Genomic DNA, 14,277 nt, shown 5'->3' with positions numbered 1-14,277 from the left:
AGTCCAAATCAGTCAGCTAGAGGGGCACACAGCAAGCAGAAGCCACAGACCAGAGGCTGGGTCTAGGCCAGAGCAGGAGGTTTAGAATTAGAAGGGAGGTGGTCATGTCTCAGAAGAGTTCGCAAGCAGTAGAACCCACCCTGGGAGCTTTTCCAAGCTGCCTGCAAACTGAAGTGTGGGTGTGGAGTGTAGCCAAGGTAATCACCAGCCCCTTCCTGCCCAGTGCGGAACCTGACACCAGCTTGTACCTGCCCAGGATGTTCAAACCCATCCCTACTAAAACTGCCACCTCTACTTCCTCCTCAATACACACCCCTTCCAATTCCTTTAGAATCAGAGCTGATGTTCCACTGATAGATGAAGACCTGGATTGAAAGACAAGAAACCTAGATTTTAAACTTGAGTTCATTCCCCACATGACCCTTGTTCATTTATTTTATTTTCAGGGATGCAGTTTATCCTTAAATTTACATAGCAATTTGTGAGGGGTTTTGTAGGCTTTTTAAAAGATTTTCTTTACTTCAATTAAACAGGCAATACACTTAAAAATACTATGAGGCTGGGTACAGTTGCGCATGCCTGTAATCCCAGCGGCTCAGGAAGCTGAGGCAGGAGGATCCTGAGTTCAAAGTCAGCCTCAGCAAAAGTGAGGCACTAAACAACTCAGTGAAACAGTGTCTCTAAATAAAATACAAAAAAGGGCCTGGGGATATGACTCAGTGGTCAGGTGCCCCTGAGTTCAAGCCCCAGTACCAAAAAGAAGAAGGAGAAGGAGAAGAGAAAATTGAGTGTGAGAATAACTTCTTAGCAGAAATATTTTTACTAGTTGTAATACCAGCTTAGCCAAAATTAGCTGCAAATGCAGAAATTCCCATGCACATCAGAGATACTTGGTAAGTATTTATTTATTTAACAGATGAATCATTTTGTGCTACTGAAAAAATTCCATGATGTGTTCTTGGTGTACATATAGCAAAATAAACTCAGGGGGTAAGCCTGGAAATCCTGCTTCTATTTACAAGCAAAATCATGGATAGGCTTGGAACTCAGGTACACTTGATAAGCTCTGACTCTGCCACTTGGTGACTCTGGTAACCCAGGCAAGCCACTTCACATCTATAAGCCTTTGCTTTCTCATCTGCAAAATGGGAATAGTATCCATCAGCCACCAGGGATGAGGAGAACAGACAGAGGGCTAGGCAAGGGCCAGACACAATTTCCACCCGGAGTGAATGCCACAGCCATGGTGGTGAGCAGGGGCCAAACCCTCTCTCCCTCCTCAATCCCTTGCTGTAAAGGTTTGGCCTTTCAGCACCCTCCTCTACCATGAGCTCTTTCCATGAAGAAGTCTTGAGAGTAACTTGTAGGCAACTGTCATGGCCCGCCACCAAGCCTTTCCCCATCCCTGTCTTTACCCTTTGCCCTCTAAATAAGGAAGCCAGCACTGCCAGGCCAAGAACTGCTGCCCAATATGGGTCCTGGGTGGCTTCTGCCTCCCTCTTCCCCTGGGCTCCCAGCCAGCTCCCCGCTCCCCCAGAGATGCTCCCTGCTAACTTCATTCCTGCCTCATAGTTGGAATGACAGTGGCTCCCAGAATCCCTGGGGAATGGAGAGGGTGATGGGGGTCTGGGGAGGCAGCCAGGCTCAGGAGCAGGTTAATGTTACAGTCCTGGATAAGTGAGCTAGGCCAGCTGACGTCAGGGGGATGATGGGTGGAGGGGAGGGCCGGGCTGCTGAACTATAAAGATAGGTCAAATCAAATTGTATCACCTCGGGACGGAGCAAGCGGCAAGCTAGAGAGCGTCCCTAAGCCATGGTCCCTACCGGCCGCGGCTCAGCCTGGGTCCCTCTGCTCTCAACCCGAGTGCCCGAAGCAGGCTTTGGTTTCATGTCAGCAGCCCTCATCTGCCTTCCAAAAATAAGCCCCTGCCGCCATGCTGAGGGGAGAAAAACAAGAAGGGCGGTATTTTTAGGGCCATTAATTCTGACCACGTGCCTGAGAGGCAAGGTGGATGGCCCTGGGACAGAGGCTGTTCATCACTATGTCCCGGGGAGCAGGACGTCTTCAGGGCACGCTGCAGGCTCTCGTCTTCCTAGGCGTCCTAGTGGGCATGGTGGTGCCCTCGCCTGCAGGCACCCGCGCCAACAGTACGCTGCTGGACTCGAGAGGCTGGGGCACCCTGCTATCCAGGTCTCGAGCTGGGCTTGCTGGAGAGATCGCCGGGGTGAACTGGGAAAGCGGCTATTTGGTGGGAATCAAGCGGCAGCGAAGACTCTACTGCAACGTGGGCATCGGCTTTCACCTCCAGGTGTCCCCCGACGGCAGAATCAGTGGAACCCACGAGGAGAACCCCTACAGTGAGTGACTACTGCAGCCAGATGGGACATTTGGGGATTTGGGCTCTAGCAGAACTAAGATATGAAGGGGTCTTGCTCTGGTGGATGGAGCCCTACTATAAAGGGGGAGAAATGTTATGCACTGCTTAGATGACTTGGTTGGACCCTACCTGGGTGCAAACTCAATATGCTGAGATCTGAGCATCTTGGTGGCCTTTGCCATCATCCTATGCAGTCCCTGTGGCACTAATTACTTCAGCATTACTGGCCCATCTGAGGCCTTGTAAGACCCCTAGGGACCATCAGCTTAGAAAACCATGGGGCAGCAGTGGGGAGACTAAGGATTCTTGGACCAAATTAGACATGAATTTATTTTTATTCAGTTTCCCTCTCTGAGAAGGAAAGGCATATGGTTTGCAAAATCCCCAGCTGAAGCACATTCTTCCCTTTACTTCAACCTGCTCCCTTTATCCCTGGGTCCTTATACTACAAGTTGACATGTTATGCATGAATAGTCTCCCAGCTGAGACAGGATGGGGACTGCAGGATCCATGCAAGCCAATAGCTTCTGTGTAGCTGCAATGTTTGCTGGATAGGATGGGTTGAGATTTGTTAAAACATGTGAGCCTATATTAAATAATCATCATAATAATAATAATCAGAACTCATGGCTTTACCCAAGCCAAGGATCTGGAGGGATTGATTCAGTGAAAGTCCAGATTCAAAGCTAATCAGTGGTCACTGATGTAGAAGCTTTTCTTGCAGAACTGATGTTTCAGAGGATAGTGGCTGGACATGATGAATCTAGCAATGGGATCTCCTAAAATTAGAGAGATCAAGTACAGAGGTCATAGAGGGTCTGGCTATCTAGGAGGAGGTGGACGGACTGGATGCCCTGGTGGGGGCTTGAGTCCCCACTCTGATTTGTATGAGCCTTAGGTAATATAACCCCCATTTCCTTGTCAGGCCTGCTGGAAATTTCCACAGTGGAGCGAGGTGTGGTGAGTCTCTTTGGAGTGAAAAGTGCACTCTTCGTTGCCATGAACAGTAAAGGAAGATTGTACACAACGGTGAGTTCATCAGGCCAGGGGAAACTCCAGGTTGCATAAGGCCTGACACACAATTGAAGGAAATAATACAAATACAGCAGAGTGAATCTTTATCTTAATCCAAAATGAAGTGAATCTTTATCCAAAATGAGAAAAGAAGGGGCTATGAAAGCAGCCCTTGCAAGTGAGGGCTCCTAGAATCTCCTGCTTTGTTAACTTCAGAATTAATTGATGTCTGCATTAGACTATGATTTTTCTGATCCATTTGCCAGGGCCTTTGCTTTTAAAGAAACCATAGCACAGGGAGTTCTTGGGTCACAGAAGTCTGCACTCTGGTATTCAGCTGCCATCCAGGCTCATGGGCAGGTCTGATTCCCTGAACCAGAGAGGTCTAGAGAAGCAGGCCTGTAGATGAGAGTTCAGCCTGCGTATGCTGCCCTATGACATCCCAGCTAGACTGCCACAGGAAGCATGGAGATGGAGGCCGTTTCCCATCTTCAGCACTGTGATGAAATTTTATTCCAAGGTTTGATGTCCTCTGGTCTTTGATCCTGCAAACTAGAGAAGGATCCCCTCTGTGGCACCCCTTTGGCAGGCACTGGTCCCACCCCTCTCTCTGCCACCATAGATGGTCTCTGGCAGGGTACATGCTGGCATTTCAGCACAGTAGCCAACATGTAGCACATTAATCAAAATTTCTGCTCTCCAACCCACCTGGGACTTTCAGCCCATGATTTGGCCTATTCTAAAATATGGGTTTAAACATCCTGTTGAAGTTGTCAAAACTGAGTTCTTTTGACAGCAGAAAGGAAGCTAAAAAGGAAGACCTCAGAGCAATCTTCAAGTAATACCAGAGTTATTTATGGGGAGTGTATGGAGGGCTGTTTTACTGCCCCTTGGAGGACAAACTGAAGATCAGGAAGTGAACATACAGATCTGGGGCTGGGGCTGGATTATAGGGGGCTATCCCTGCAAAAGAGGCCTTTTAAATACTGGAGCAGGTTGACCAGATGGCCTCTGTTCATAACCTTTAGTGTTAACTAACCTCTCACAGTCTGGGATGGTATATGGACACACATGGCGTGGATGAAAAGCAGGGTCTCCTCCTGATTCTGTGGATAGTGTGCGTCACCTTGCAGGGACCTCCTTCATAGATTATTATTCAGCAGGGCTGAGATGAGGGCTGCAAATCTGTTTTTGTTTGTTTGTTTTTTAATTTCTCAGGTGTTTTTGAGCATAGGCAGGCTTAGGGACCACCAGGCTACAGGGCTTCTGGAGGACAGGGAATCACCAGTGTTATACTAGCCCTGAGACTTGGAGGGCACCTGAAATGAAACAGCCTGTGCCTTAGAATTCTCCAACACCTTCTTTACCTCTTTATCACTCTCTGGAAAAGTGAAAGGGAGGAGAGGAAGCAGCCTGGGAACAACCAGAGACTTTAGGGAAGCAGGCACCCCTTCCATGGGGTGAATCCTCCCCAAAAGCACCTTCTAACCAGCCTGAATATTGCCCAGATTCCCACTGAATTGGAGAGCTGGAAATTTGGATTGTTGACTATGCAGGGGATTTTATTTATTTGTTTGTTTAAATTTCTTATTAGTTCTTTATTGTTATACATGACAATGGAATTCATTTTGACATGATTATAAAAGTATAATCATATGTTGACATAATTATAATTTGTTCTAATTTTATCCCCTCCCCTCCCTTCCTCCCACCCCCAGTTCCCTTCCCTCTACTCTACTGATCTTTCTGCTATTATAGCATTCTTTTTAATTAGTGTCTTGTGGATGTACATGATGGTGAGATTCACTGTGGTATACTCACATGTGTACTAGGAATGTTAGATCAGACTCATTCCACTGTCTTTCCCTATCCCATCCTCCCCTCTTCCCTTCATTCCCCTTTGTCTACCTCACAAGTCTGGGATTTTAACAGGAAATCTGGAAGGAAGCACAAATTACGTAAACTTTTAGTCTCACCACCCTTAATAGTAAAACTAGTATTGCTTTCTCCTTATCCAGAAAGGAAGTCCATTGTGGAGAGGGGGGAGGAGCACAAATCTAGGGTAAATTTATTGCACTTTCCACTGTAAACCTTTTGGTCTTGGTAGGAAAAGCTGGGAAAGGCTAGGAATATAAGGTTTAGCAGAGAAAACGCCTCAAAGGGGTAAAAGCATTCAGAGTGGCAAATGGTAAGCAGACATCTCTTTGAACTGTGGGATACTCCAACCCATCAGGCAAATGACTACAGTTGGGGTCAAGGGTTGATGAACTAACCCAGCAGAGTCCAGAAGTCTCGCCTTTCTCACTCTGCCACCCCCAGCAGCATTTGACCAAAGAGCATCTTCTCCTAGGTGGGAGATTCTCCTCCCTGGACCCCAGGGTCAGAAGGGCTGGACAGCTGTGCCCAAGCCTGGGCACCTGATGCTGGGCACCTGTGTGGCTGGAGACCAGATGCTCTTGAACAACCCTAAACCGGTTCCCTCTTCTGCCCTTCAGGGGCCATTATCACAATCTAAAAAAACAATTGCCAACTGATCCCTGGAGCCAGGAAGACTCCCGCTGAGTGATGATTTCATTCACACTATCTCCCTTTAAGCCCCCTGCGCTGCCTCCTCGCTGGGGTGGCTCAGCTGCTACTGCCTCTAAATGGAATTTCTCTTGGGGGGAAGGGAAACCTCACGAGGTGAGGGGTGCTGGTGACTGGACCAGGTGGCAACTCATGGTCAGAGAATGAGGGCCAAGGCCTCCCATGTGTCTGCTTCTCAGAGAGAGTGGTGCAGAGCCTGAGGGTAGTTTGCCTCCCTTCCGAAACAATATAAATAGCTACCCTGCATTGAGCGCCTACTGTTTGACAGGCACGCTGCAGAGGGCTTCTGTGAAGCATTATCTCACAACGCCCCCTGAGAGGTGCTTTCAATCTGCATGGTCATTTTGCAGATGGGGACATGTGTCCCGGGTCTCACACCCAGGATCCTATGTGCACCGCCTTAGCGCTCCGCGGACAATGAGTTCCGCGCAAGCGCATTTGGCAGTTCCAGTTTCTAGCTAATTGTCTTATTTCCCGCAAAGTCCATGATCCTCTCTGGGCCTAGACTTCTGCTATCTCTCAGGTGTAGACTGAGGCTGAAATCAGTGAACACCAACTTTCTTGTTTTCTTTTAAAATTAAGAAACTCAGCTGAGCGCGGTGTCGCCTGTTATCCCAGCAACTCAGGAGGCTGAGGCAGGAGGATTGCAATTAGGACTTAGATCTTGTCTCAAAATAAAATAAAACTTAAAAAAAAAAAAAAAAACGCAAGGAACTTCAGCTGATGGTGGTTCTGTTGACACTTGTTAAGAAAAATACATATTAACAAGAAGATACTAGTAATTCAGTTATGCTGTTAAGGAGTTTTAGTTTTAATAATCCTAAAAGCCTTTACACCCTTCTAATTAATAATAGTTTGACAAGTGCAAAGCACAAATAGATTTCCTCAGAAGACTCCATGCTGATTACCTGGGGCATTGTGTTGGGGGATGGGGACCAAGTCCTCCCTTCTTTCTGTTAGCTGCCACTCCCACCTAGTAGAAGATGGGGTTCCTGAGGGGATGACAATGGACACCCACCAAGTGGATGTGCCCGAGAGATGGTCCTAAGACAAAGCGAGACTTTGTGGTAATAAGGGACCTGAGCCCTGCAGACAGAACACCAACTGCTTTGAAGGCTCCACAGGAATGAGAAGAAAGGTAGATCTCATGAAAACACTTTCCAGCATATCTAAATTGACAGTGCAATTTTCCTTCACAATTTTATGTTAGGAAAAGGGGTTAGAAAATGCTAGCATCTTGAGAGTTGGAAGACGTTCAACTAAGAATAGGGGAAGAAGCAATCAAGAACAACAAAAGGAAAGCAGCTTAGGACATGGTTTTCTTTTTCTTTTTTTTTTTTTTTTTTTCCCCTCATCTCCCAACTCCTTCCACTCCACCCCATCCCTGTGCCTCTTCCCCTCTCACACAGCAGGCAGAGGATAAGGATCTTTAAAGACTGGAGTTATGTAGCTCTGACCAAAGACAAGAGCATGGTTATCTTGTCCTCCTCAGACTTTTCAGGGCATTTCTGCCTGAGGCAACTTACCTGAAACACCCAGAGACATGCTCCTGCTGCTTCTCAGAGGGCCCTTCTCCACTGTAAAAGATGAATGCATTTCTTTTCCTTTTTTTTTTTTTTTAACATGAAGTTCGGTTCCACATGGGTCTGACTAGAAACTTATGTGGAATTTAAGACATTGTCACATTGGTGCTTGAGCCCGGCAGGCCCAGGAAATGTGATCTGCTGGAATTATTTTCATTTGTTCAAGTAATAATATACGGTAGCTGCTTTTATTAACACGGCATTCACTTGGCCCAAGTGCTTTTCTCACCAGAGCTGAGGAGCCAACATTCCTGAGCCATGAGAACCTTAAGCTCTGGGATATGATGGAGATGAATTAAGAGGCTGGGTCTTGAGCACTGCTCTGGTCCTTGGGGAAAATCCCATTAACCTGAAGCATGCGGCTCCAGCAGACTCCAGGGAAAATGCATTGCCTCCACCGGGTGCCATAGACTTCCTAGCCACCTGGACCCCCTGGAGGGCGGGTGTGACAGGAGCCAGCAGGGAGAAAGCAGAGGACTCAAGAAAGAAACTTCACCTAGTTCTCTGTTGCTCTTTAGGTTTGTACAGAGTTTTGGAGGAAGCTAAGGGTATGAGATGGCCTAGAGAGAAAGAATGGAATAAAAATTAAAGTAGTGATCTTCCAAAGAGGTGTGTATTGGGGGAGGGGTTGAATAGTCAAAATCTATTGATCTGGGCTAGATGCAGCTCAGTGGTAGAGTGCTTGTCTAGGATGTGTAAGGCCTGGGTTCTGTCCACAGCACTGGGGAAAAAAAATATGTTGAGCAGAGAATTAAGTATAACACATTATCTCTTGGTATCCTTAGGAAATTGGTTCCTGGTATCCATGTTTATCCAATTCTGTTCAAGTCTTTATATAATGGCCCATAACCTATTCACATCCTCTTGGATATTTTAAATCATCTCTAAATTACTTTTAGTACCAAATATAATGTAAATGCTACATAAATAGCTGTCATGCTATATTGTTAGGGAAGAATGATAAGGAAAAAAGACTGTACACATCCAATACAGAGGCAATCTTTTTTACAAATATTTTCAATCCTCAGTTGATTGAATTTTGGGATGCAGAATCTATGTTCACGTAGGGCTAGCTGTGTATACCACCGCAGTCATGCACACTTATGCATGTGCACACAGTCATGCACTGTGTCTCACACTTTAGGAGACACAGAGTCTTAGGACAGGCTGGCTCTTGGATACATTCTAGACAGTGGGATGTGAGCACTATCCTGTGTTTCTTGAGGGAATCATTTGACACCTCCCTCTTCCTCTGCCCCACTCCCTCTGCCCTAAGATTTGATTTCCTCCTTTCCAGTCTGCAAACAGCACACACAACCTCCCCCTTAACCACCATCCAGATCAGAAATAAATTCTCCTGGAAACTGACTGGGCGGGTTCCTCTCCAGGGACATGTAAAGTTAGAACAGAGGGGAAGGCAGGTGGGTGGAGAGGGCCAGGACACCACCAGGACAGACCACCTGCTTCTGATAAAAAACGTTTCCTGGTCCATCTTCTACCCTGAATTATTTTCCCACTTTAAACAATTTTCTCATTTGCACAGATGACACATGAGCATGGTTTAAGGGGAAATAAATCTGCCAAAGAATCTTCCACTGCCCAGGTCTCTCTGCCCAGGAGTGTCTCTTCAGAGGCAGCCACTGTTACCAGATCCTCATGGACCACACATAGACATCATGTTGTAAAGCTCACATGAACAGGAACGTGCTTTGCACACTCTTTCAGACCTTGACTCTTCACTTAGCAGTATGTTTTGAAGACCACTTTGTATCAGTGCACCAAGAGGGTTCTTATTTTTTCATGAATGGTATTACATGGCATGGATCCACCCTAAGTGGTTCAACCATGCCCCTCTTAATTGATACGTATGTTGTTTTGGGTCTTCTATTGTGAAAAATGATGCAGCAGTAACTTTGGGGGCACATGGAAGCACATGACAATATGATAAATTCCTAAAATTGGAATTGCTGATCATTTGCTATCTCCATTTTGGGGGTAGATATTGTCAAGTTGCTTTTATGGACAATATAACAATGTACACACCTTTCCTTGTTTCTCTATGCTCACCAACTGCAGAATAGTATCAAACACTGTTCTCTTACAATCTGATCATTGAAAATATGATCTCTTGATTATGATATACATTTCTCTTATTAGACATATTTTCTTTTTTTGGGGGGGTACTGGGGATTGATCTGGTGATTGGTGGGCACTCAACCACTGAGCCCACATCCCCAGCGCTATTTTTTATTCTATTTAGAGACAGGATCTTGCTGAGTTGCTTAGGGAGGGCCTCACTAAGTTGCTGAGGCTGACTTTGAACTTGAGATCCTCCTGCTTCAGCCTCCCAAGCCACTGGGATTATAGGCATGTGCCACTGCACTTAGCTAGGCACTTATGCTCAAATGCTAATGTATCTCCTTTTCTGAGAGTTTTGTTTTTTATAAATGTTCATTTCCAGAATCTTTCTAAGATTGTTAAAAATATTTTTGGCCTGGCATGATGGTGCACACATGTAATCCTACCTACTTGAGAGACTGAGGCAGGAGGGCCACAAGATCACAAATTCAAAGCCAACCTGGGCAACACAGAGAGACCCTGTCTCAAAATAATTTTTTTTTAAAGTGGGAAGTGTAGCTCAGCTAGAATGTTTACCTAGCCTATGTGAGGCCCTGGGTTCAATCCCCAGAACCTGCCCCCCCCATACACACACATATAATTAAAAATTTAACAAATTTTTTTTCTAGAGTTTAATGATTGTCTTTTTTATGTTTAAATTTTGCTGCTTTGGAATTTTGTTTATTTTTTTCATTTTTGGGGGGACTGGGACTTGAACTCAGGGGCACTGGACCACTGAGCCACATCCCCAGCCATAATTTGTATTTTATATAGAGACAGGGTCTCACTGAATTGCTTAGCACCTTGCTAAATTGCTGAGGCTGGCTTTGAACTCATGATCCTCCTCCCTCAGCCTTGTGAGCTGATGGGGTTACAGGCATGTGCCACCATGCCCAGCTTGGAATTTATTTTGATATAGTTCAAACTGTATTATTATTATTAGTAGTAGTAGTAATAGTAGTAGTATATTATCCAGTTATTACAACATCATGTATTCTCCAGTGATTTGAATGATGCTTTTATTTTATATTTGTATTAGATTCATTTTTATATGTTTGATTGACTGCTGGACTGTTTTTTTGTTGAGCTGCACTAGACCTTTTAATTAGTGGAATTTATTTCCCATTTAAATTTCACAACCAATCCTGAATTCGACTTCTAGTACTTCATCTCCCAAGCTTTGCTCATCAGTGATCTTGAGTCCTGTGGCTGACTCTACACCCCATGCTCAGGTGGAGAATCCACCATTCAGAGCCTCCTGATGGTCATCGAGATACTTGGGCTGGCATCACTTCCTCCTCATCCTGCCTCTGTGCTTGTCCCTGCTAGCTCACACCTCCCAGTCACTTAGTCAGAAACTGCAGAGCTTAAAAGGTAAACTGTCCACTAACCCACAGCAAATCTTATGGGATTAGTGACTCAAAGTGGAAAAATAACAACAACAAAAAATCCTTTTTAAGGGTTTTATGGTAAAGTAATTGGTGATTCAGTCAGAGTACAGGCCAGGCATTAGACCCAGGACTTCCCATGCATGATTCTGTTGATGCTCACTCCAATTCTATGGCATAATTATCCTCACTGTGCCACTTTGCAGATGATAGAATTAAGGCTTAGGAAGATAAATAATCTGTCCAGGTTCACATAACTAATAAGAGGTGATCATCATGAGTGGAAGCGCAAAGCTTTGATGCAAATATGCTCTTGATCTACTTTGATGAGTTCATTCTGTGCTTGTGGGCATTTCCTTCCTGGACTTATTCCATAAATATGTACTGAGCACTAATAGTAAGAGAAACCCCATCTCCTGGTAGGATATGCATGAGCTTAGGGAAGGCTTTCATGTTTATCTCAAGCATATTAACATATGTAAAATGGCTTTGTAAACAGTAAATAAGAGCAAGGGAGGGTGAGGGTATGTAATGGGGGAGGTTGGTCACAATGTTCCCATTGGCCCTCTGGCCCCTGGCTCACTCTCCTACCACCCTGAAAGTACCTCTGGTGTTTCAGTGTTTCTCTTATTAAACCTTCAATTCAGCATCATATCCCAAAGCAGACCCAGTCCTTGACCCAGGAATCTTGGAATCTATTGGAAAAGAAAAACATTCAGAAAAATAGCGATCCAATGGTGTTTATATGCTGTCAGGGAGGTCAACCCCAAAGGGTTCTAGAGTCTGGGATGCTGGTGAACGGGCTCCTTACCACCCCTCATAACAGGGAGGCCAGGATGCTAATAGTAGGGTTTCTATAGAGAAGGTCAGAGGATTCCTCTGGCACCACTGATTGGCTATTGAGTGGGTGGTTTCTAACATCAAATGACTTCAGTCATCAGGAAGGAGGAGAAATTATACTCTACCTATTTCTTTCAGTTTCATTCTGTATTCATTTTAAAGTCTAGATTCGAAGTCTCCTGGCTCCCACCTTGCTCTCTAGACCCCTGAAGAGCACAGAAATCCCTATGGACTCCCCCAGATCAGAGACTCAGGAAAGTGGAGAGGAAAAAGCCCTTTTTCTAGGAAGAATGAGTGGCTTGGGTGATTTATTGGGAAGGAAGTTCAAAATTCATCTTCTGAACTGATGGTTCACACACAAACCTCTACCAAATTAGCCTTGAAGGGAGCCATTTATTGTTGGCCCCAGACTCCTTGGAACCACCTACCTCACTGGGAACCAGGTTCTTTTTCAGGTAAAAATTTCTATCCCTTACTGTCTCCTTTCCTTCATGGCCCTGGGGAACAATAAATGTCTAAGAGGCACCAGACATCTCCCAAGTTCAAAATAAAAAATCAAGAATGGGCCTGTCTGTGAAATAACAACTTGGGAGTGGAGTGACCATGAATGGGAAGAAAGAACAGTACTAGGAAGGACTTAAGAGATCATCCTCTCTCCCTGCCCTTCCACTCCCCATCCTCACCAGCTCCCTCCACACACAGTTTGCACAAAACGGACTGAGGCTGAGAGGGGAGGAAACTTCTGGAGCTCACACAACTAGGAAGTAGAAAAGTCATTAAATAAAACCCTGGGTCTCAATCCTACTCCACTAGACTGTCTCTCACAATGGGCTTGAGAAAGCAGCTTCCTATGGCCTTCTCTGGTCCTTTCTCTGAATGGAATGCATTATCATCTAAGGACGAGTAGAAAGTGTCCTGGCCTAGAAGTCAGGAGACCTGACTGATAGAGCTTCAGCAGCATCTCACCCCACAGACAGATCACCCATGTCTGCCCTAGCTTCCTCTTCATGAAGGGGAGCCATGGAGCTCTGAAGTTTCTCCTGTTCAGACTTCCCAGGTTCTGTTCTCCCACGAGGGCTGAGACCTGTGGTGCTTGTCTTACAAAGGGAAGGGAGGGCACACTGGTGCAGGGGACTACTCAACAAGACTCAGCTGCCATTCGCAGCACTCCTCATGTGTTATTGAATCTCTGCTGTGTGTGCATTTCTTCCACAGCCCAGCTTCCAAGAGGAATGCAAGTTCAGAGAAACCCTCCTGCCCAACAACTACAACGCATATGAGTCAGATTTGTACCGAGGGACCTACATCGCCCTGAGCAAATATGGACGTGTAAAGCGGGGCAGCAAGGTGTCTCCAATCATGACTGTCACTCACTTTCTTCCCAGGATATAAGGACCCATGAACAGGGGCTCATAGGTTGACAGCTATATATCTATTCTATTGGAATTTTGCACAAGTGAATGATTCCCTCTTGTTCCCCATGACTTCTGAATCAGGCTTATCTTGTGCCTGGGGAGATCTGGGTTTGTTTCCTTGGCTACTTGATCCCATGGCACTTAACTCACCCAAGTGAGGTGTTGCCACCAGCATCTTAGACTAGAGATGAAGCCTGTGCTTTGACCTCACCTGAGAAGAGAAGGTATAGATGACAATTGTGGAATGTGACCATGTGCACAGGAAAGGGCCAGGGTGGGAGTATGTGTGTGTCAATGTATATCCATACATCTCTGTATATAGTCTCAAAGCAAAAGTATTTCAAAGCATCGAGTTTCTTTCCCCTGGCCTCATCGCTGCAGGAATCTGCCTGCAAGAATGTCACCTGTCAAGCCAGAAGGATTGATCTGCCCCCATTCTGCCTCTTTCCAATCATCTTTTCATTCAGAGGCCGCTGACTGCACAGACGACACTGGTGGATGGGAGCAGCTGTCCTCTGAGTGCAAAGAGGGCAGGACAAGAGGGTGTAAACTTTCAATGCCAACTAGGAAAAGAGTGATCAGATGCCCCGAGCTTCATGCCTGTGGGGGTTCTAGGGAAACTGGGATGCATCATCAAAGCAACGGGGTAGAAGGGGGTCACCTTGTTGGAAGAAAATGTCAGAGCAGTGCCCAGGGCAATTGAACAAGGTCCACTGGAGGCATCAGGAGGAACTGGGTGTTCTGTGGAGAGCTGTTCTGCCTGGAGGACTTCATGCTGTGTGTGCTCCAAGAACAAGTAAGGGCCAGGCTGCCTGCCCGTGACTTTTCCTCACTTTGAACCAGGTCTTATTTTAACCTCAGATGACAAGGATCCTAATAATGGCAACCTCTTTGGCAAGGAAGGGGATGCAAAATAGGGCATGAAGGAAGTAGAGAGGCTTTGGACTACAGATGA

At 45.8% G+C, this 14,277-nt stretch overlaps 1 protein-coding gene across 1 annotated transcript; it reads left to right on the top strand.

Annotated features, from left to right (window-relative positions):
• The first annotated feature begins 2,012 nt into the window (after nt 1–2,012).
• Fgf6 (fibroblast growth factor 6) lies at nt 2,013–13,586 on the top strand. The gene is made up of 3 exons (XM_076852556.1): nt 2,013–2,358; nt 3,304–3,407; nt 13,123–13,586. Exons 1-3 carry the CDS (start codon nt 2,013–2,015, stop codon nt 13,297–13,299), a joined length of 627 nt encoding a protein of 208 aa, XP_076708671.1. The 3' UTR covers nt 13,300–13,586.
• The last annotated feature ends 691 nt before the right edge of the window (nt 13,587–14,277 follow it).

The sequence above is a fragment of the Callospermophilus lateralis genome, chromosome 4, assembly GCF_048772815.1.
Source record: "Callospermophilus lateralis isolate mCalLat2 chromosome 4, mCalLat2.hap1, whole genome shotgun sequence".
Taxonomy (NCBI): Eukaryota; Metazoa; Chordata; class Mammalia; order Rodentia; family Sciuridae; genus Callospermophilus; species Callospermophilus lateralis.
This window is presented reverse-complemented; position numbering and strand designations above follow the sequence as displayed.

Coding starts and splice junctions, on each gene's coding strand:
- Fgf6 (XM_076852556.1), top strand. CDS start 2,013: ATGGCCCTGGGACAGAGGCTGTTCATCACTATGTCCCGGGGAGCAGGA. Junction 2,359..3,303: donor CCACGAGGAGAACCCCTACA/GTGAGTGACTAC, acceptor TTTCCTTGTCAG/GCCTGCTGGAAATTTCCACA. Junction 3,408..13,122: donor AAGGAAGATTGTACACAACG/GTGAGTTCATCA, acceptor TTTCTTCCACAG/CCCAGCTTCCAAGAGGAATG.